Source organism: Dendrobates tinctorius, unplaced genomic scaffold, assembly GCF_039654945.1.
Source record: "Dendrobates tinctorius isolate UK_male_01 unplaced genomic scaffold, ASM3965494v1 ptg000116l, whole genome shotgun sequence".
NCBI classification, from domain to species: Eukaryota; Metazoa; Chordata; class Amphibia; order Anura; family Dendrobatidae; genus Dendrobates; species Dendrobates tinctorius.
This window is the reverse complement of record NW_027361784.1, coordinates 18180092-18204289: the sequence shown is the minus strand read 5'-3', so window position 1 is coordinate 18204289 and position 24198 is coordinate 18180092. Positions and strand designations below refer to the sequence as shown.

Genomic DNA, 24198 nt, shown 5'->3' with positions numbered 1-24198 from the left:
TAGCAAAAGGAGAAATTCACCAAGCCAAATCCTTCTTAACAGATGTCTGGACCCAGACTATCGGCTGATTATAGGTGGGTTTGAACTGCTTTTGCCTGTGTATGGGGTCCTAAATATGTATGTTGGTAATGAGGCCAGATCTTGCAGCCTATCAAAAATTAATTATCGCATGTTAAAGATGTGATGGCTGTAACATGGTGACTGTGTGGGTTGTTACAGTTGATGGCTACTTTTAGGTAGTCACTTTGTTTGGTGCATGATAGAACATTTTCAAGATGGGGCTTAAACCACTGTTGTTTTTTGTTTCAATGCATTGTTTGCGATGACTAAATCACCATTGCATGCTTTTACTTAAATGCCATACTTTCACTGTAAAATATCACTGTAGCGTGAACCTTATAAGTTTTCCATAAATTTCACTCGAAAGCCAAATTGCCCAGCTCTTTTGTTTTGCAACTCCTTTGTTTTGCAACTCCTTTGTTTTGCAACTCCTTTGTTTTGCAACTCCTTTGTTTTGCAACTCCTTTGTTTTGCAACTCCTTTGTTTTGCAACTCCTTTGTTTTGCAACTCCTTTGTTTTGCAACTCCTTTGTTTTGCAACTCCTCCTTCATTCTATAGAACAAATATGGACCCTCGATTTTCAGGGGGAGAAGTATGAAGATCCTATTTTTACCACAGCCGTTGACAACAAGCTTGTAGTTCAAGCAGATTAACTAGTTGGGATTCTGCTATTAACTATTAGTGAGAACTTAATGGCCTTCAGTGTAAATGTAGAGGAATACTCGGAGTGGAAATATTTTTAGCATGTCATGCTGTGTATTTTTGTATTTTCTAATCTTAAGCGCCTTTTCAGCACTGTAATGTTGAGCCCAGAGCGATGGACCGCTTGCAGATCGTGCATGTTTCTCGCACTGCACTGCACCAAAGATAGAAGGCAGAATTAACTAGCCTGATATCCTGCCTTATTGAAGCCTATGGCGGCAGGTGACCCTTAAATTGTATTACGCAATTATTTGACTGAGGAGCAATGGCATGAAAGCTCAAAATACGATTAGTATTGGTTATGTTCTCAGCAAAAATCTAGCATCGTTGTAATATAGAATTACTGTTTTGAATGTGGACGCACCCGACTGATTTGGTATTCTTCTGTTGTCTTTGCTGTGTGTGTGCATCGCGCCTTTTGCTTCAGACTTGTAATAATTCTGCTCATAAAAGGGGTTGTCCAGCAGATTAAAATAGTTTTAGGACTAGAAAAAAAACCTAAAAGCCCTCACTAGAGTTGAGCGACTTTTGTTTTTTTAGGGTCGCGTTTCGTTTCGTGAAACCCGACTTTTCCAAAAGTCGGGTCGAGCAAGATCGTCCGATTATAGGGAAAAGTCGGGGTCGTCCCGAAACACGAAACCCAATGTAAGTCAATGGGGAATAAAAGTCGGCAGTGAGAGGAGGACAGGAAACACACCTACAGTGCCCATTTGAATGCCAAAAGCATCAATTCTTCTTTCTTAAGCTTGTCAACCTTAATTAACTTCATAATACAAGTTACTCACTGAAAAATGGGGGTTATTTGGCTACAAACTGTGGGGGGGAGGGCTGGCTCCAGGTTTTCATGTGCCCTGGGCGAAAGAGCGCCCCTTTAACACATACCACAACTCATCATGCTCCGATACGGCAGAGAAATAGCGGTATAGTCCAATGAAAAATACCTCACTTTTTACATCTCATGACGAGGCCCATCTATTTCTCCATACAGAATCATTGGTCCCATATAATGTTTGAAACAGTATATGATGAGCTCCACATAATGCTACAGTATATGTTGGTCCCCATGGATGAAGCTCTAATGTCTTATACGCCCAAATAATGCTCCATATATAATGGGCCCCATTTCTAATGCTCTAGTGTATAATGGGCCCTGTAAATGCTGCTCCAGTGTCTGATGTCCACCTTTGGAATGTTCCAGTGTATGGTGGGCCCCATCTATCATTCTCCAGAGTATAGTGCTCCCCAAAAATTGCTGTCCCAACATTGAAATCAATCAAATAAGTCTCCTCGCTAGGGAATCCCTGTACTTGTCTGGACAGGTGCTGTAGCTTGCTTAACAGCTCGCCAGCCGTTCTCACGCCCAGTATGGATTACACGTGATTGCACAAAGGTTAGAAAGGGTACCGTATCCCCGGATAACATGTATGGATAGCGTACACATTCAAAATATATGTCTCAGGAGGCAGGCTCAGACGGTGTTAGGCCCAATATGGATTGCACGTGATTGCACAAAGGTTAGAAAGGGTACCGTATCCCTGGATAACATGTATGGATAGCGTACACATTCAAAATATATGTCTATACAGCATGAGGCAGGCTCAGACGGTGTTAGGCCCAGTATGGATTGCACGTGATTGCACAAAGGTTAGAAAGGGTACCGTATCCCTGGATAACATGTATGGATAGCGTACACATTCAAAATATATGTCTATACAGCATGAGGCAGGCTCAGACGGTGTTAGGCCCAGTATGGATTGCACGTGATTGCACAAAGGTTAGAAAGGGTACCGTATCCCCGGATAACATGTATGGATAGCGTACACATTCAAAATATATTAACAACAAAAGTCCCATAAATGAGGGATATGAAGGAGACAAGGGACAACCCAGCTCCAACACCCTAAAGCAAGCTCAATAACATGTAATACTTAGGAGGAAGAACATGAGAGCACGCAATAAGTTCCATATAGAAAAAATATAAATTTTTTATTATTATTATTAAATAGTTTACAAAAGATGGATAAAACAAGATGTGCTCATAAACAATATGGACCATAAATCCCATGTACCGACCAAATCCCCTCCAGATGGAAAACCAGGTGAGAATATGCTGACGGCCTCAAATCATGTCCAGGAACTAGAAATCGCCCCAGCAAATGTAGAAACCACAAATCACAATAGCGGTAACTGGTATTACCAGTATCAATACACGCTAACAGCAGAGATCAAAGTGCTGGTGGACATGATAGATGACCATCAGAAAAAAGCCACCCCAGCTGATGTAAAATAAATAGCCATGGAGATAAAGGCTAGTAATACAAATGCCAAAAATACACTGCCAATAGTATCAAAGAGCGCTAGTAGAGGCTAGTAATACAAATGCCAAAAATACACTGCCAATAGTATCAAAGAAAGCTGGTAGTGGTACAAAGTCAAATAAATGACAACTCACCAGGGAGGGGAAACGGGGGGGGTCCAGTAGTGGGGCCTCCGACGCGCGTTTCGCGACGTCCCCCGCCGCTTTATCAAGGAGGAAAGTGAGTAGGAAGATCCCGGTAGGGCCTTCAAATAGCCCCTGACCCCGGTCACATGACCGGCGTCAGCCAATCAAAATGGCCTAAGCGGCGCATGCGCCGTGGTGTCCGCAGGTCCTGTGCTGCAGCCCGGCGTCCACACACTGCGCATGCGTCGGAAACCGAGGCATAGCGCACTGTGTAAAGGGACGCCGACCGCAGCATGGAGCAGCACACAGCACGGCGATGCGCACAGCCATATAACGATTGAACTAGGACACAGTGTATGTAATCCCTGATCCAAGATTCCCCAACAAGGGGCCAGGATGACATAAGGATAAGTCCCATAATATCAGGAGCAAACATGCTGTATGAAAGTCCTGAAAAATACTATAGACAATGATCCACAAATAGCCCCCCCATCCGATAATATGTATATAATATCGTACATTATATTAATTATAAGGAGTGCACAGAAGATCATTAATACATAAAGAGTGAAATACAACAATATACAGCAGAAAATTCAAATAAACAGCAATTTCGATGTTGTTCAACCCCTAAATGGATGTTCTTGATTGTAGATAAAGGAGAATCAGATCCAGTATATAGGGCTACTTGTAGGCAAAACCGGGACATATAAGATGATACTGAAAATAACAAAACACATATCTCAAAATTAAAAACAATAAGATTGGGAAGAAAATAGATTAAAAACAACCACTAAGGGAAAACATAGGAAATATAGAGTCCTGCGGGACTTAAAAAAGAGAGACTGGGGAAACCATGTTACAATTCATTCAGGTTGGGTCAAAGAAGAAAAGAAAGTCTCACATAAAGTGAGATGTTGTAAATGAACAGGGGTCAGAAAAGGGGAAAGGGGAAAGGGGAACGGACAACCACAGGATTTGGCATATAATGTACGATATTATATACATATTATCGGATGGGGGGGCTATTTGTGGATCATTGTCTATAGTATTTTTCAGGACTTTCATACAGCATGTTTGCTCCTGATATTATGGGACTTATCCTTATGTCATCCTGGCCCCTTGTTGGGGAATCTTGGATCAGGGATTACATACACTGTGTCCTAGTTCAATCGTTATATGGCTGTGCGCATCGCCGTGCTGTGTGCTGCTCCATGCTGCGGTCGGCGTCCCTTTACACAGTGCGCTATGCCTCGGTTTCCGACGCATGCGCAGTGTGTGGACGCCGGGCTGCAGCACAGGACCTGCGGACACCACGGCGCATGCGCCGCTTAGGCCATTTTGATTGGCTGACGCCGGTCATGTGACCGGGGTCAGGGGCTATTTGAAGGCCCTACCGGGATCTTCCTACTCACTTTCCTCCTTGATAAAGCGGCGGGGGACGTCGCGAAACGCGCGTCGGAGGCCCCACTACTGGACCCCCCCCGTTTCCCCTCCCTGGTGAGTTGTCATTTATTTGACTTTGTACCACTACCAGCTTTCTTTGATACTATTGGCAGTGTATTTTTGGCATTTGTATTACTAGCCTCTACTAGCGCTCTTTGATACTATTGGCAGTGTATTTTTGGCATTTGTATTACTAGCCTTTATCTCCATGGCTATTTATTTTACATCAGCTGGGGTGGCTTTTTTCTGATGGTCATCTATCATGTCCACCAGCACTTTGATCTCTGCTGTTAGCGTGTATTGATACTGGTAATACCAGTTACCGCTATTGTGATTTGTGGTTTCTACATTTGCTGGGGCGATTTCTAGTTCCTGGACATGATTTGAGGCCGTCAGCATATTCTCACCTGGTTTTCCATCTGGAGGGGATTTGGTCGGTACATGGGATTTATGGTCCATATTGTTTATGAGCACATCTTGTTTTATCCATCTTTTGTAAACTATTTAATAATAATAATAAAAAATTTATATTTTTTCTATATGGAACTTATTGCGTGCTCTCATGTTCTTCCTCCTAAGTATTACATTCAAAATATATGTCTATACAGCATGAGGCAGGCTCAGACGGTGTTAGGCCCAGTACGGATTGCACGTGATTGCACAAAGGTTAGAAAGGGTACCGTATCCCTGGATAACATGTATGGATAGCGTACACATTCAAAATATAGGTCTATACAGCATGAGGCAGGCTCAGACGGTGTTAGGCCCAGTATGGATTGCATGTGATTGCACAAAGGTTAGAAAGGGTACCGTATCCCTGGATAACATGTATGGATAGCGTACACATTCAAAATATATGTCTCAGGAGGCAGGCTCAGACGGTGTTAGGCCCAGTATGGATTGCACGTGATTGCACAAAGGTTAGAAAGGGTACCGTATCCCTGGATAACATGTATGGATAGCGTACACATTCAAAATATATGTCTCAGGAGGCAGGCTCAGACGGTGTCAGGCACAGTATGGATTTGACGGCCCAGATTACACAGCGGAGGAGCAGGGAGAGGTAAAGATTGCAAATGCTGGGGCCCTGCCCAAGCAAGGGGGGCCCACTCGTGGGCGTCGGTACTGGCACTGGGCCCCTCATAGTACAGCGGTGTGTCTGACGGCGGGTGTGCACCACCACCGTCAGAGACACTTGATTTCACTATGAGGGACCCTGTGCCAGTGCCCGCGCCCAAGAGTCGGCTTACCCACCTGTCCAGGGCAACGGCACTCGCACGGTGTCGTGCGGTAGGTGGTGACCCCGGCCATGGGGGGGGAGGCAGCACAGTTAGGGAGTTTTAGAAAGTGGCATATGTTGATGTTGGACATTCAGCTGATGCAAAAGGCGAAATAGGTGAAGTACCAGGAAGAGGTGGACCAAAGCAAGCCATTTTTCTGTCACCCTATGTGTCATCAGGGGAAGGTGGGACAAAATCCTTGGAAACCCATGCGTGGTTCATTTTAATGAAGGTTAGATCATCCACATTTTGGGTTGACAGACGGGTCCTTTTTTCTGTCAGGATTGATCCAGCTGCACTGAAGACTCTTTCCGATAGCACACTTGCAGCTGGGCAAGCGAGCTCCGGTAAGGCATATTGTGCCAATTCAGGCCAGGTGTCCAGTTTAGCGGCCCAATAGTCAAAGGGGAATGACCTGTGTGGGAGAACATCGATATGGGAGGAAAAGTAGTTTGTAACCATAGTTGACAACTGCTGTCTCCTGTCACTTTCCATCGATGCAGTATTACCAGTTGTGTGAGCGGTATTTGAAAAATCAGTCCACAACATTGTCATGAAACCCCTGTCTCCAACGCCACTTCTGCTGTGTGCACCACGAACACCTCTGCCAAGCTGCCCCCGGCCCATACGGCTCGTGTGAGAACCATCACCGCTGCTGTGTGCTGGGAATGCCTCAAGCAACCGATTTACCAGAGTTGCTTGTTTATTAGCCAATATTAGATCACGGTTCTCCTGTGGTCTAATATGGTGTTTTGTAATTTGCCTTTATAGCGTGGATCCAGGATGCTGGCCAACCAGTAGTCGTCATCGTTCATCATTTTGGCAATGCGGGGGTCCCTTTTTAGGATCCGCAAGGCATAATCTGACATGTGGGCCAATGTTCCCGGTGTCAATGATGCACTGCGAGTGCTGGGTGGAGGAGCACTTTCTGGCAAATCCACATCCCTCCAGTCACGCACAAACCCTGTACCAGACCTTGCCACGCCAACATTTTCACTTGCCCCACGAGATGCATCCTCCTCCCCTAAGTAATCATCCCCATCATCATCCTCCTCCTCCTCCTCCTCTTCTTCCTCCACCTCGTCCAGAAGAGGTCCCTGAGCAGACAATGGCTGAATGTCATCAAGGATTCCCTCCTCCTCTTCCTCCTCATCAACATTGGCTGCAGACGCCTGCTCCTTAAGGTGCGTCAAAGTTTGCATGAGCAGACGCATAAGTGGGATGCTCATGCTTAGGATGGCGTCGTCTGCGCTTACCAGCCGTGTGCATTCCTCAAAACACTGAAGGACTTTACAAAGGTCTTTCAGCTTCGACCACTGCACACCTGTCAACTCCATGTCTGCTCTCAAAGTGCCTGGCCGTGTATCCTCCCACAAATGCATTATGGCCTGCCTCTGCTCGCACAGCCGCTCCACCATGTGCAGGGTGGAGTTCCACCTTGTTGCAATGTCGATAATGAGGCGGTGGTTGGGAAGGTGGAGCAATCGCTGCAGCTTCTGCATACGAACGGAGTGTACAGGCGACCGGCGGATGTGCGCGCACAGTCTTCGCACCTTCTGGAGCAGGGCTGTTAACTCCGGATAATTTTTGAGGAAGCACTACACCAGGTTCAAGGTGTGAGCCAAGCAAGGTATGTGGCTGAGTTTTGAAAGGGCTATGGCTGCCACAAAATTACGGCCGTTATCACTAACTACCTTGCCTGCCTCAAGATGTACACTGCCCAGCCATGACTCAGTTTGTCGCTTCAAGTACTCGGCCAGCACCTCGGCGGTGTGTCTGTTGCCCAAACACATCATCTGCAACACAGCCTGCTGACGCTTTCCACTAGCTGCTCGATAGGGGGACACATCGTGTGCAACAGTGGCAGCTGCAGATGGAGTGCTCGTACGACTGCGCTCTGTGGACGAGCTTTCGCTTCTGGAGGAGGAGGGTCGAATGCCTACAGCCAACTGTTTCCTATACCGTGGGCTAGGCAGCACTGTCCCACCACCGCTGTCCCCTGTGGACCCTGCATCCACCACATTAACCCAGTGCGCATTGAAGGACACGTAACGGCCCTGACCATGCATCAGTTGTGAGGTGCACCTTTCCGCTCACTGACTGCTTGAGTGCATGGACAATGCGGTCTTTCACATGATGGTGGAGGGCTGGGATGGCTTTGCGAGAGAAGTGGCGACTGGGTAGGTCATAGCGTGGTACTGCATAGGCCATGAGTTCGCGGAAAGCTGTGCTTTCCACCAACCGAAAGGGCATCATCTCAAACGAGATTAGTTTGGCAATGTGGGCGTTCAAACCCAGTGTATGCGGATGAGAGACTGAGTACTTTCTTGACCTACTCATAGTGTCTGGGAGGGTGAGCTGGACTTGAGAGCTGCATATGGTGGAAGTAGCGGTGGACAGGGCGGACTGAGAGAGGGTTGATGATGGTGATGGAGTTGGTGTTCTTTCTGATGGCCTAGAATCAGTCTTTCGTTGATATAACAGTGGGATTCCCTGACTGCTGTGGTCTTGCAACGACACCTCAACGTTTGCTGCTGTGCTAACCGGTGGGCTTACAGTGGGGGAAACAATGTAGCGTTGCTGACTACCTTCGTTGTGATCAGTTGCACATGTGGCACTTGAGGTTTAGTGTTGTGTCCACGCTTGCAAGTGCATGCTGGTTAAATGTCTAAGCATGCAACTGGTATTCAAATTTTTCAGATTTTTCCCTCGGCTAAAGGTCTTTGCGCACTTCTTACAGATAACCTTGGCCTGATCATGAGGATTTTGGTCAAAAAAGTGCAACACTGCACTCTTCCTACTTTGGCAGACATTTTGCGGCCTAGCACGCTGTGATCTTTTGACCCTCTGGACAAGCTGTCCAGCAACTCTTTTGATGTTTGGAACCTGTCTTTGGAGTGCTCCGGGCCTGCCAGATAACAGCTGTTGCGATGTCGATGTCTGCTGTGGATGCTCCTTATCTGAGCTATTGGAAGCAGCACCCTCTTCCCCCAATGGATGCCAATCTGGGTCAACAACTGGGTCATCCATCACCTCCTCTTCTATGTCATGTGCACCTTCCTCTATGTCACCGTGTATGGTGGTATAGTGTGCGGGAAGGGGCACCTGAGTCTCATCAGGGTCAGAATCTGGCTCTGTACACTGCGAGGACAATGTAGTGCTCTGAGTGAATGTACCAGCAGAATAATCCATCAGCGGCTGTGCATCAGTGCACTCCATGTCAGATTCATCTTGGCCTGGGTAATTCACCATTTGACTTGATAATCCAGGCATGGTATGTGAAAACAGCTCCATGGAGTAATCAGTAGTATGGCTTGCGTCATCCTTCAATCTTGGTTGGGGTGAAGGACACAAGGAAAGGTGTGGTTCATGAACATGAGCCTCCAATGACGACTCAGTGCTTTTACTTTTTACAACTGAAGAAGAGGAGGCGATAGAGCTGGAGGCTGAGTCAGCAATGTAAGACAAAACTTTTTCCTGATGCTCTGGCTTTAAAAGCGGTTTGCCAACTCCTAGAAAACTAAGCGTTCGAGGCCTTATGGAGCCAGACGATGACGCAGGGTCAGCACCTCCTGCATTCGGTCCTATTTTGCTCTTGCCACTACCATCAGATCCACCACCAACACCATCATTACCAGCTGCCAACCCCCGCCCAATTCCACGGCCTCTTCCACCAGCCTTCCTCATTTTTGGTAGAAATGTAGACAAAATCCAACAAACTATATAGTAATGTAAAACAAGGTACAAGGTGTCTATAGGACAGGGGAGATTTTGAATTTCTGCACACACTTTTGGACACTGGACACTTTTGGATTGTGTGAGGCCCACTGATATCTGAGCGCTATGTGACAGGCTCGATGGCACTGCTGTGACAAAAGTGACTAGAGGATAAGGGAGATTTTGAATATCTGCACACACTTTTGGACACTGGACACTTTTGGATTGTGTGAGGCCCACTGATATCTGAGCGCTATGTGACAGGCTCGATGGCACTGCTGTGACAAAAGTGACTAGAGGATAAGGGAGATTTTGAATCTCTTCACACACTTTTGGACACTGGACACTTTTGGATTGTGTGAGGCCCACTGATATCTGAGCGCTATGTGACAGGCTCGATGGCACTGCTGTGACAAAAGTGACTAGAGGATAAGGGAGATTTTGAATATCTGCACACACTTTTGGACACTGGACACTTTTGGATTGTGTGAGGCCCACTGATATCTGAGCGCTATGTGACAGGCTCGATGGCACTGCTGTGACAAAAGTGACTAGAGGACAATGGAGATTTTGAATTTCTGCACACACTTGTGGACAGTGGACACTTTTGGATTGTGTGAGGCCCACTGATATCTGAGCGCTATGTGACAGGCTCGATGGCACAGCTGTGACCAAAGTGACTAGAGGATAAGGGAGATTGGATTGCTTTTAAAAAAGCAGTTTGCGGAGCAGTGGGTAAACAGCAATGCCAGCCTGTCAGGAAGCCTTAAAAGGCAGCCCAACAACCAACACCACTGATACACCACTATATAGCCTCCCCTTGCACTGCACACACAGTGACTGGTGTGTTGTGCAGGCCAAATCGCTAGCAGCAGAAGTAGTTTTTTTGTCTTCTTCCCTGCCTAACGCTCTCCCTACAGAATCAGCAGCAACCTCTCCCTATACTAAGATCGGCAGAAGTAAGATGGCGGTCGGCGTGCACGCCCTTTTATACCCCCTGTGACGCCCACCAAAGCAAGCCAATCACTTGCATGCCCTTCTGAAAGATGGTGGTGACCCGTGCCTATGTCATCACGTTGCCCACAGTGTCCGTGGATCCTGATTGGCTGAAAAAGAGCGCAAAACAAACTTTTGAAACGCGACTTTGGCGCGTAAGTCGCCGACCTCGTGGCCGACCTCATCCTAGGGTCGGGTTTCGTTTCATGAAACCCGACTTTGCCAAAAGTCGGCGACTTTTGAATTTTTTCGACCCGTTTCGCTCAACTCTAGCTTTCACTGATCCTTCATAGCTCCTGGTCAGAACCCTACAGATTTCCAATGGGTCCTTACTGACGCAGTCTCGACAGGAGAGCAGGTGCCCACTCAGACAATGTAGCCCATTTTTGTAAGTTCTCTGCGAAATTTGCACCAAAATCCAACCTTAAGACGTGTATACGTGCATGTGTTCTAGAATGACTTTAAAGAAAAAATTCCAATATGAGCATTAGGGTCTAATCACATTTGTCCTCATTTCGTAAGTGATTTTTCTCAAATAAAAAAAAATGGTTCGCGTTTCATCAGGGTTTGGTCAGTGACGGTTTTTACCTTCAGAATTTGGTCAAGTTCCATCAGTTTTTCTTAGATGAATAATAAGGCTGATGGAGGTTTCTCCAGCTTCTATCATAGTCTATGAAACACGGATGGCATCTACAGTAAGTGATGAGTTATTTTTTTTTTCAGACCCTTAGATTTGAATTGGTGAGCTTAATCCGAGTCACGGATCAAAATGGTACAGCGTCTGTGTGATTTTGGTTTGCAAAAATACACGGACATGTCAGCTACTCCATAGACTATAATGGGTATGATTTCTATACGAGAAAAACAAGGACAGCTTTATGGGAAAGGTCGACGACTGAATGAGCCCTTACTGTGATGCTTTTTCTGCACTGAAATTTGCGCTGAGAATGAATCCTGCCTGTAGTACTCCATCACGGGAAGAAAGAAGAAGACATTTGTCAATTCTTGGGCCGCTTTTCGTGTTGGGGCTAATGAGCCCGAGGATTCACGACGGTGCAAATTGCGAATCCAAAGAAGAAATCCTGGCATCAGCCTCATACTTCTGACAAATATTTCGCTCAAATAAGTGTCTGAATTTTCAGCAAGAAAAGTAAAGTGCAAATTCTGTTAGGCATCGGTGTGGCCCCCAGAATTTGGACATGCCTTGCACCCTGACAGTAGCGGCCCTGCTTGCTGATTGATGTAATTCAACAAAGGCTTTGGACGTGTAAGTAGAATTGATGATGCACAGAAATCTGCAGTCATAGATGGCGTCTAGATGCCACCTGCAGATTACAGGACGGTACGAGAATCCTACATGGGACTATATAAGGGGCTGGCGGGGGCATCGGAGGTTTCTACAGGGGCATCAGAGGTTTCTGCTGTGACATCCCAGACAGTCATTTCCTGCAGATCGCTCAACGTCCTTCCATATCCTCCTGCCTCTGCGTCTCGGCACCAGAGCTGCACACAGAATGCCGATTTCCCCTTGTTTTCAGCGAATCTGCTCGGATGTATCTTAATGCCTTGAGCAGATGTGCCTCTTATCATTAAAAATGGATTAACCTCGCTGCTGATAACTTTGCGTGGGATTGTTTCAGTCTCCTAAGTGTCTATAAGCATTTCCTGCAGCAAAAAAAAAAAAAACTGGAGGAAAAATATGAATTGTCTTTATTTGGAGGATTTTATTTTTCATGTCATCCCTTCTCAGGAGGAGACGTGGAGCCCGAGTTTGGAGATAACCAGGAAATCCCGAGCGCGTCATTACCAGGACAATCCTATGTACAGAGATGATTATTTTTTTTTTTCATGCGCACAATATATTGTCCCGGTCACTTCCATTCATTTTATTTCCATCTAATTATTGATATCTAGCGCTTACCACCTTTAGGGTTGTAGCAACACTTGCTAGTCCACTTCTTGTCTTGTCTTCTCCTGCGTTACTTCTCTCTGCACCATATACTTTTTGTATCACATGGAGTACTAAAGGGTTGGCATTTGTTTCCTGGGGACTTGGAGTGGTGAGGAGGACAGGAGTGCGTTTATATATCGTATCAGCAGGGGCCACATGGTGACCCTGGATAAAGTTGCATCACTACCACATGGTGACCATAATGGTGCCCTGTAAAAGAGAAGCTCAGGAGCAACCAGAGCAAAAAGTGACTCTTGGGGCCGGTGCTGTGGAGTTGGAGTGGGAGGTCTGGCTTCCCAACATCGCAGCCCTGTGTAGGGCATGTGCACTTGGAGTTTTTAAGGTTCATTTTCTCAACTGGTTTTGAAGAGGTTCAGGAAGTTGCTTCAGGAAAAAGTTGGTGGCTTTCTACCTGATGCCGCTCCACCAGCTGATTTTGTGATCAACTTCGCAGTGTTTTTTTTTACTGTATCTTTATTAAGAGAGCGGGTGGAATCCACCTGAAATAGTGTGCACGTGGCCAGTTTCTGCTCGAAAACCTCTGTGCGCACAAAGCGTTAGAAATAGAAATATCTTTCGAGCAGTTATTACTTGAATGATCAAATCAGATTCCTCAAAAACCTCCATGAGCACCTAGGCCAAGTAAGACTACTTGCAATGGTCAGATGATTGCTCTATGATTAGCGATGAGCGAACGTGCTGGGAGAAGGTGTTATCTGAGCTTGCTCATGTGCTAACCGAGTGTCTTCGGCGTGCTCGAATAATTACCGAACAAGTAGACAATCCCTGCATGAGTTGCAGCTCTCGGAACAGCCATGAGACATGCAGCCGTGGGGGCTCGAACATATTTTTCGAGCACGCCGAAGACTGCGGATAACCCGTTATCAGAGCACGTTCGCTCATCACTGATGATGATTCCCCTTCTACCACCATAGGGTGCCATTTTTACGCCATCTTATTCCAGAAGTATGCGTATTTTTTTTTTTTTTTTTTTTTGTCGTACACACACTGGAGCAGTATAACCTCTGCTTATGAAGTCGCGGGCATAAAATGACACATCATGGCCTTCATCAGTCTATCGGCTCAGTTTTACAAGTCAGGATGTACTTGCCGGAATCCGGCGGTGTATGTAAGCTCTTATACATGCTGGACTCTCAACGACCTCACTGAATGTCCGGACTCGAGTCGCATCACAATCCTGTTTTTTTTTTGTGCCGACCCAAACCCATAAGATTATTTTAGTTCCTCGATGAAACATATCTTGCCGGTAACATTAGCCGCTTCGGTGATCCGCAGCCACGTAATTATCCCGTCCAGGAAAACATTGCTTTATCGGTGGACTAGGAGTTTGAGTTGTGCGGGGGGTTTTTTTTTGTCTTTTTTAATGTTTTTATCACGTGACACTGAAATGAACAGCAAGCACTCTAAATTGTAATGATTATATTCAGCAGCCATAAAAATAATAAAAAAAAAGGGCAGTCACTTTGAAATACAACAAAAACAAATGAAAAACTTTTGTAAGTAAATTTTGAAAGTGAGCCGTATGAAAGCGGCGTATTTCATGGTGATTTGACTTTAAAGGGGTTTCCCATAGATTTTTATATTGAGGATTGATCATTAGTATAAGACGGGCAGGGGTCCGGCACCCATCGATCAACTGTTACCAGCTTTGTGGCTGTCGGATGTAAACAGAGCAAGGAATAGTGTATCACAGCGCCACACTCTGTGCTGTAGTCGCTGCCAGGTACTGCAGATCAGCTCCTATTCGCTTCATTATTAGACAGCCTGAAAAACACTAGGACAACCCCTTCTCATTCACCACAATAAAATAAAAGCATTTAATTGACTCCGGTGCCAGCGCCGTTCCTGTGGTGTCGGCACTCGCGGTACCAGGGCTCTCGCGCAGTTGCTTGACACGCGGTGGCCGGCGCCCAATCAGCGCTGGTGTCACTGTCCCCGCTTTCTGTCGAGTTTAAGTCAGAGATGAGCTGCAGGTCGGACTTTCCTCTTCATATTCAATTTGTCCAAAGGCGGGGACAGTGACGCCAGCACTGATTGGGTGCCGGGCACCGCGTGTCACGCAACCGCACGAGAGCCCTGGGAGCGCGAGTGCTGACACCGCAGAAACGGCGCCAGCACGGGAGCAGAGTATAAGCTTTTTTTTTTTATTTTATTGTGGGGAATGAGAAGCGGTTGTCCTAGTAGTGGTCGACAACCCCTTTAAAAATTGATGGCCTGAGTCATCAAATTATTACTCCAGAAATCTAGGGTAAAATCGCTGCAAAATGTTTTTGTGATTTTTACCATTTATGATCATTTCCTAAAATGGGCAGAGTTGGTGCCGTACGTGGTGTGGCAAAACCAGCTCTTCTAATTCATGACCAGCTGTGGCATACCGTAAGATTTGGCACGCAGAGGTGAACGCTGCTTTTTAAGATGAGCGTGATTCTTCCCCTCTTTATGAATCGGGCCCCTCTGACTCCATCTTACCTCCTCCGCAACGCTGAGGTGAACAGCCCCAGTTTTGATAAATTGGTGCGTATCTGTGTATAAGCCTAGGGTCACACCAGCATATATCCTTTCTGCCGAGAGAATAGGGATAGAATGTAAATCACACTCTGATCAGAGTTTGATCACAGTATGATCCAGTTTTTCTCAGATGAGAAGATGAGGGAAGGGGGGGGGGGGAAGTCTCCATTGTGTAAGTCCATGAAAATCAGATGGCCGTCAAATGTCGTCCGAGTGCAGTCTAATGCTTTCCATGGGCTCATTGACCTTCATGGCTGAGTGCGAACTGATAATCTAATCTAATTTCAGAATGCTGCAAATTTTTTCTAGGACTGACTATCCAATGAAAGAAAATTAATCTTAGAAGAACATTGGTCCGAGTGCGATCCGATGTTTTGTCAGTTCGCGTTCGGACCGAAAATCCGGTCATGTGCACAAGCCCTGAGAAATACTGTTTTATTGAATACGGCCAATGTCTATATGCCTATTTAGGTGGTATGGATAGGTCTGTTATTTCCACACTCGCATCACCCCTCTGTAAGTCAGAGCTGACTGGAGTCACCCTTGTATTACTAGGTTGGCATTACATGGTTCCGTGACTTTTCCTTACTTTCCAAAGTGTTTGTTTTTTTGTTTTTTTTTAAAGGGGGCACATTCTTATACTTTCAGTGAAGAGTGAAATTCTTTTCTTAAATCAGAGGTGCTGCTTTCTGATAGCGTGTCCTCACGCCGGAGGAGGGCTCCCTCGCGTTGGCGCGTCCTCACGCCGGAGGAGGGCTCCCTCGCGTTGGCGCGTCCTCACGCCGGAGGAGGGCTCCCTCGCGTTGGCGCGTCCTCACGCCGGAGGAGGGCTCCCTCGCGTTGGCGCGTCCTCACGCCGGAGGAGGGCTCCCTCGCGTTGGCGCGTCCTCACGCCGGAGGGGGGCTCCCTCGCGTTGGCGCGTCCTCACGCCGGAGGGGGGCTCCCTCGCGTTGGCGCGTCCTCACGCCGGAGGGGGGCTCCCTCGCGTTGGCGCGTCCTCACGCCGGAGGAGGGCTCCCTCGCGTTGGCGCGTCCTCACGCCGGAGGGGGGCTCCCTCGCGTGGCGCCTCCTCACGCCGGAGGGGGGCTCCCTCGCGTGGCGCCTCCTCACGCCGGAGGGGGGCTCCCTCGCGTGGCGCCTCCTCACGCCGGAGGGGGGCTCCCTCGCGTGGCGCGTCCTCACGCCGGAGGAGGGCTCCCTCGCGTTGGCGCGTCCTCACGCCGGAGGGGGGCTCCCTCGCGTGGCGCCTCCTCACGCCGGAGGGGGGCTCCCTCGCGTGGCGCCTCCTCACGCCGGAGGGGGGCTCCCTCGCGTGGCGCCTCCTCACGCCGGAGGAGGGCTCCCTCGCGTTGGCGCGTCCTCACGCCGGAGGGGGGCTCCCTCGCGTTGGCGCGTCCTCACGCCGGAGGGGGGCTCCCTCGCGTTGGCGCGTCCTCACGCCGGAGGGGGGCTCCCTCGCGTTGGCGCGTCCTCACGCCGGAGGGGGGCTCCCTCGCGTTGGCGCGTCCTCACGCCGGAGGGGGGCTCCCTCGCGTTGGCGCGTCCTCACGCCGGAGGGGGGCTCCCTCGCGTTGGCGCGTCCTCACGCCGGAGGGGGGCTCCCTCGCGTTGGCGCGTCCTCACGCCGGAGGGGGGCTCCCTCGCGTTGGCGCGTCCTCACGCCGGAGGGGGGCTCCCTCGCGTTGGCGCGTCCTCACGCCGGAGGGGGGCTCCCTCGCGTTGGCGCGTCCTCACGCCGGAGGGGGGCTCCCTCGCGTTGGCGCGTCCTCACGCCGGAGGGGGGCTCCCTCGCGTTGGCGCGTCCTCACGCCGGAGGGGGGCTCCCTCGCGTTGGCGCGTCCTCACGCCGGAGGGGGGCTCCCTCGCGTTGGCGCGTCCTCACGCCGGAGGGGGGCTCCCTCGCGTTGGCGCGTCCTCACGCCGGAGGGGGGCTCCCTCGCGTTGGCGCGTCCTCACGCCGGAGGGGGGCTCCCTCGCGTTGGCGCGTCCTCACGCCGGAGGGGGGCTCCCTCGCGTTGGCGCGTCCTCACGCCGGAGGGGGGCTCCCTCGCGTTGGCGCGTCCTCACGCCGGAGGGGGGCTCCCTCGCGTTGGCGCGTCCTCACGCCGGAGGGGGGCTCCCTCGCGTTGGCGCGTCCTCACGCGCGAGGGGGGCTCCCTCGCGTTGGCGCGTCCTCACGCGCGAGGGGGGCTCCCTCGCGTTGGCGCGTCCTCACGCCGGAGGGGGGCTCCCTCGCGTGGCGCCTCCTCACGCCGGAGGGGGGCTCCCTCGCGTGGCGCGTCCTGTCAGGTGGGTTATTTTTTTCCCTCGATGTCTTGAATTTATGCTGCACTGTTGAAATCCTAAAAATGTCTTGCTTGTCTGTGGATAAGTGGGCGATTGTTTGGCTTCGCCTCACCGACAGCCGTATCTTCAGTGTCCGCATGAGTTTATCTGGGCACATAGTTGGACCCAATTCTGCTTCACTTACGTGAACGGACATCTTGGCGATACGGATCTGAGATACTGCGCTCGCTGCCTCCGGCGACTTACAAATCTAAACCGTGTGGGAGGATTAGGGAAAAACAAAACCAGATGCCCAAGTGATTGGAGCTCTGACTTCTGCCAAACCAGAACTGCCATAAAGAAGGCGAAAACCTTCCCGAGCCGCTCGCCGAACAATATTGCCATACATATAGATCTGAATCAAACAAGGGCTTTCATTTTTTTCTCCCATTTCCGTCTCGCTAGCTCGGGTTTCCTGCTTCACCGCTGCGACCTGTTAATATCAGACAAAGCTTTTCATTCACAGCTTAGATGAGCTTTTTGATTGCTCTCTACTCGGCGATGGAGCAGATACTTGCTGTAAGATGTGAAGGGGGCGGACACGACATGCACAGCATTGGGGGCTGTTGCAGAAAGTGTCTAGAACATAAAATAAATATGATGCAATCATGGAAATGATGGCAGAATTCAGGTGCATTTAGCTTCCGAAATCTCTCCTCAATGATGGGTGAAATAATACAAAGTCATAGTTAAATCCTATATTAAAGGGGGTTTCCAGTGCTACAATACTGATGACTTCTTCCTGGGATAGGCATCAATATCAGAACGGATCTTGGTATCTCACCAACAGGTCATCATTATCAGAAAGGTGAGGGATGTGCCGCGGGTATCAGCGGTGGCCAGTAAGCTGTGTACGGCGCTGTGCTGCTCCGGCTCTGTACACGATGTCCTTCTGGCCACCTCCGCAGCTGATAGCTAGGGGTGCGGGATCTTAGTTAAAAAAAGCTCAAGCGTTCAGCAATTTAAAGTACAATATGTGTGGATAGGGTTTGGTGTTGGTGTGTGACAGCGGAGAAAGCTGCTGCCAGGCTTCTTTTGGCAGCTGCTCGCCTTCCCTGAAGTTACGTTTTAGATGTTGAAACACCAACCATCCGATCCTTCTCTCAAATGACATAATGTCACAGGGAGAGTCTGGAGGCTTCATACACCGGATGGTCACCATTCACATCAAAATTTTCAGGATTTAGCCAATTTTTAATGTAGTCGATCCACTTCAAATTGGTGGGTTTAGCTGACGTGTACTGGAACCTTTAGCTAAAGTCCTAACCTAAGGTTATGCTTGCGTGCCCTGGTTAAATTAGGCATGTTTATACTAATGTGCTAGTAACTTGGTAACTAATAACCTACTGTAATTATTACCGGGCCGTTGTAATTTGGAGGTACGACTTGGCAGAAGGGTACATGCACACATCTATACCACCTCTTCTGTGGCCCGTGGTAGTATTACCATTGCACCACACTGTGGATATGATGCCATTCCTATTTTTGACAATACAAATGCTAAACATTTTAGTAGGTAGACCTTACATGGAGACCTTTGCCTGCAGCCTACTGGCATTGATCATACTCAGCAGAAGGAATTGCACTGTGTGTTATAAAGCCGCCATATCTTTGTGGGATATATATGTATATTATATATGGTTTATCACAACTTTTTTTTTATTTTCCTCTCACTTTTTAGTTCAGTATCAGATGGAGATGATGAGAAGCCTCCGTCACGTCAACATCGACCATCTCCACGTCGGCTGGTACCAGTCCACCTACTACGGCACGTTTGTCAGCCGTGCCCTCCTGGACTCCCAGTTCAGCTACCAGCACGCCATCGAGGAATCTGTGGTGCTCATTTACGGTAAGGCTCGTATCGTTTTTCTTTTTATCGCTGTTTTCCGTGATCTGGCAGAGGTGCCCTCTCCGGCTGATGGGGATGTGGAGTTCTCGGGGCTGAGGTAGCCTGGCAGTCCCTTTTAAGTAAATACCAACTGTGTGTGTAGCGGGCCGAGCAGCAGCTCCGTCTAGACAGCGTTTCCTCCTCGGTGTTTATTTTTCTTGCTATCAGAGACCTGATGTGTACGCTCAGGAATGCCGGGAGAGTGGTCGCTTCATTTTTATTCCTCTCCCTCGGTGAAGGCTGGTGGAACTAGACCAGATGTCTAACAAACCTCGATTACTACAACGTCTGGCTCTGAAATACGTGACTGACCAATCATGATGAAATTTGCCAAGTCTCAAAATTATTTAATAATATTAAAATATATATATATATATATAATTTTTTTTTTTTTTCTTCTCCCTTTAATACCTGACAGGGCGCACACAAATGCGGCTCTGTCCCCCCCCCCCCCCCACTCCCCGAACGCAAACATTTTTTTCTTCTCCCCTCTTTCGGCGGCCGGTTTAATGGTGTTTCCTCAAGCACTCCAGACCAGATGTTCCGTCCTCTATCAGGACCATGGGCAATTTAACAGCTTTATGGCTCCCCACCTCCCTACCTATGCCATATCTGGCAGTCCGGCGTACAGCTTCCAGCTGAGAGGCGACCGCTAACGTCCCCCGCGTATCTTTCAGAAAAAAAACCCCTAATGACCGCGATCAATCTCACGCGCTGCCCCCAAATCATTCCAGTATGTGAACAATGGGATTACGGCAGAGAACAAGTTGTTAAAGTCTACTTAGATTGGCTGGAAACATGACCTCACGGCCTGATGAATTTTCCACTCGTTCTCGATGTCTTGCGTCTCGTTCTTGTCACCTTTCTGCCTGAGCGGACGCCGATCGGGGAGCCGAGAGTCAAAATTATCATCCGGACGGCTCCAGAAAATGTGTCGGCGCAGGAGCTCTGTAACGCGAGGACGTGGCCAAAAACAGTTCCCTTAAAAAGCAATATGCAAAATCTATTAGACGCTTTTTATGACTCTCTTATGAAAGTGTAATTGGCGAATTAATATTAATTCTCAGAATAAGCTTCTCGGGGAACTTGTGAACGTTTAAGGGGCGGCCAGATGTCTTCTCTTTCTGGTCGGGACAGCGGATCAGGACACGGACGTATTTTTTGTGTGTTTTATGTTTTTTTTTTTTTTTTTCATGTTCTGCTTGGTTAATTTTCTTTTATTAGCAAAGTATTTTTTATTTTTGTTTTAGCACATCTTTCTCCTACACAATATATAGTTCAGTATTCTATCGACCTCGTACGGGTGACTTTTTGGCTCACCATGGGGCTAGCGTTCTGTGTGAGCTGCTATGTTCACACGTGGGGCTTTTGCTACGTTCCCCCACCCCCAAAAGATCACACTAAAATCGCCCCAATAAATACTGTTCCACAATAAATTGCACTTTTTTATTTTTATTTCCCATCAATCCCAATATAAAAATAACTCGCTGAAAAATGCAGGAAAAACATGACAATAAAAAAAATAAACAAAACACCGCAAAACAGACCGCCGGTCAATTAACGTAAGAAAAGTAAATGATATTTTAGTTCATTTTGCAGCTGTTAAATGTTACACCACCCCCCTCCCCAGTCAAAAAAAAAAAAAAAAAAAAAAAAGTTTGAAACACTGTGTGAATGAGATCCTAGAATAGTTTTTGGTGTTTTTCTAGCTTTTTTTATGCGTGGAATTTTTTTTTTTTTTTTTTTTTCTTGGTGGTGTTATTACAAGAAACAAAAAAAAAAAAAATACATAATCAATCTATATTATAAATGGTATAGATAATTTATAGATGGGGATGTAATAAATGTGTACTTGAAAGAAAAAGACAAAGATGAAGCTCCCACAAAAATCTTGGCGCATCCAAAAATTAACTTATTTTTATATCGAATCAAAGTAAAATTGAACAAGGAAAAATACTCATTAAAAACATTTAAAAAGGCAAAAAAAAAACCCAAAATGTTTCCATTTTAGCATAAGATAAAGGTTAAAAACTGGAAATGGACCGATCCCTAATGTAGTGCCTGGTTCCCTCCTGTGCACCCTCATTGGACCTCCAGAGGCCTTTATATCCCTAGGAGAGGGTCTGTAGTACTCCACGCAGGGCAGGGGCCTTATAAAGAGCTCACCGGTATTTGTAGTATTTTGAGATGAGACTAGTAAGTTACGGATTAGGTAAGTTTTGGATTCATTTTTATATTCTGGACATATATTTATTGTGTTTGCATCATTATCGCTGTGACTAGTGCAGAGGACGCCTGCAGACGAGACGCCGCCATCGGAAGCGGCGGTTGTTCTTGCTGTGCCGCTTTGCGATTCCTCTCCCCTGTGATCGACTCGTTAGGCCTTGCCCCTCTGTGTATAGAGCGTACGATCTGCAGGTGTTAACTTCCCAGTCCAAAAAAAACAAGTATTGAAGTGTCATCACACCAATTTACGTAGCGTAATTCTACATGAAGCGCGGTGTACTGCTGTAAAGGCAAGCTAGCCACCACATACAGTCATTGCCAAAAGTTTTGAGAATGACACAAATATTATATTTTCACATGATCTGCTGGCCTCTGGTTTTCATGTGTTTGTCAGATGTTTTTATCACATACAGAATATAATTGCAATCATATTATGAGTAACAAAAGGTTATATTGACAGTTAGAATGAGTTAATGCAGCAAGTCAATATTTGCAGTGTTGACCCTTCTTCAGGACCTCAGCAATTCTCCCTGGCATGCTCTCAATCAACTTCTGGATCAAATCCTGACTGATAGCAGTCCATTCTTGCAAAATCAATGCTTTTATTTTTTGTTTGTCCACCCGTCTCTTGATGATTGACCACAAGTTCTCAATGGGATTAAGATCTGGGGAGTTTCCAGGCCATGGTCCCAAAATCTCTGTTTTGTTCCCTGAGCCATTTAGTTATCACCTTTGCTTTACGGCAAGGTGCTCCATCATGTTGAAAAAGGCATTGTTGATCGCCAATCTGCTCTTGGACGGTTGGGAGAAGTTGCTCTTGGAGGACATTCTGGTACCATTCTTTATTCATGGCTGTGTTTTTAGGCAAGACTGAGAGAGCCCATTCCCTTGGCTGAGAAGCAACCCCACACATGAATGGTTTCAGGATGCTTGACAGTTGGCATGAGACAAGACTGGTGGTAGCGCTCACCTGGTCTTCTCCGAATAAGCCGTTTTCCAGATGTCCCAAACAATCGAAAAGGGGATTCATCAGAGAAAATGACTTTACCCCAGTCCTCAGCAGTCCACTCCCTGTACCTCTTGCAGAATATCAGTCTGTCCATGATGTTTTTTCTGGAGAGAAGTGGCTTCTTTGCTGCCCTCCTTGAGACCAGGCCTTGCTCCAAGAGTCTCCGCCTCACAGTGCGTGCAGATGCACTCACACCTGCCTGCTGCCATTCCTGAGCAAGCTCTGCACTGCTGGTAGCCCGATCCCGCAGCTGAAACACTTTTAAGAGACGGTCCTGGCACTTGCTGGTCTTTCTTGGGCGCCCTGGAGCCTTTTTGGCAACAAGGTAACCTCTCTCCTTGAAGTTCTTGATGATGCGATAGATTGTTGACTGAGGTGCAATCTTTCTAGCTGCGATACTCTTCCGTTAGGCCATTTTTGTGCAGTGCAATGATGACTGCACGTGTTTCTTTAGAGATAACCATGGTTAACAGAAGAGAAACAATGATGCCAAGCACCAGCCTCCTTTTAAAGTGTCCAGTGGTGTCATTCTTACTTAATCATGACAGATTGATCTCCAGCCCTGTCCTCATCAACACCCACACCTGTGTTAATGGAGCAATCACTGAAACGATGTTAGCTGGTCCTTCTAAGGCAGGGCTGCAATGATGTTGAAATGTGTTTTGGGGGATAAAGTTAATTTTCTAGGCAAATATTGACTTTGCAAGTAATTGCTGTTAAGCTGATCACTCTTTATAACATTCTGGAGTATATGTAAATTGCCATTTGAAAAAATGAAGCAGTAGACTTTGTAAAAATTAATATTTGTGTCATTCTCAAAACTTTTGGCCATGACTGTACACCCCCCTCGGCCGCCTGCTCCTTCACCCCTGCACTAGCGGTCTGCGGGCAGGAGCCACTCGTCCTGTGCTTGGAGGGGATCTGTATCTCTGTGAACTAGAGAGACGCCTCTGTGGCCATTGTGTTGCTGATTTGAGATGCACCGGAGGCGCGCAGTGTGGCGGGCGGCTTTGTAGTCTGCATGCTAATAAGCCAAGCATTGAAATCGTAGTCATTTTTCAGCACCCGGCCTTCTCTCTTCCTTATTGCTAGTAGAGGCAACAGCAGCAGACGGGAGACAAAAAGATTAACTAATTGCTTAGTTTCCTTTTTTGCAATTTTTGTATTTTTTTTTTATTACACCTAATATTTGGGTATAAATGACTCGCTTTGATGTGATGTTTCTACACAGCACCTACAAACTCCTATGGTCCATTGTGCTTTTGAAAAATGCTTCCCTCATTAAACACAATGCACCCCTGAAGGCAGGGGTGAACATACATCTTGGGCCCCAGGTTGCACCAATTATAAGGGGGGCACAACCCCCTCCCCCCCCCCCAAAACAGGTGAATTATGGTGAGCAATCAGACTGTGAACAGCTCATATATTGTTCTTGCACAGGGTATGGGTCTGTGTCCGCCAGTGCATGAAGGGTTAACTTGTACTAGATGGCTTGGGCTCTGACTCTACAATGCTACGTCGCCCGGTCCCATCAGATATAGGGCCCTCCATCCGGTGTGTGTCTCGGAGCCTCCTCCTAGCTTTCCTGACAAAATGAAAGCAAAATAATTGGGGCTAATAATT

The 24198-nt window shown here is 47.6% G+C and overlaps 1 protein-coding gene across 1 annotated transcript in view; it reads left to right on the top strand.

Annotated features, from left to right (window-relative positions):
- EIF3H (eukaryotic translation initiation factor 3 subunit H) overlaps positions 1-24198 on the top strand; it is a 155413-nt gene that overhangs the window by 102582 nt on the left and 28633 nt on the right. Inside the window, exon 3 of the mRNA XM_073590224.1 lies at positions 19134-19301. Coding sequence (XP_073446325.1) covers positions 19134-19301 — 168 coding nt within the window. The remainder of the gene's footprint in view (positions 1-19133; positions 19302-24198) is intronic.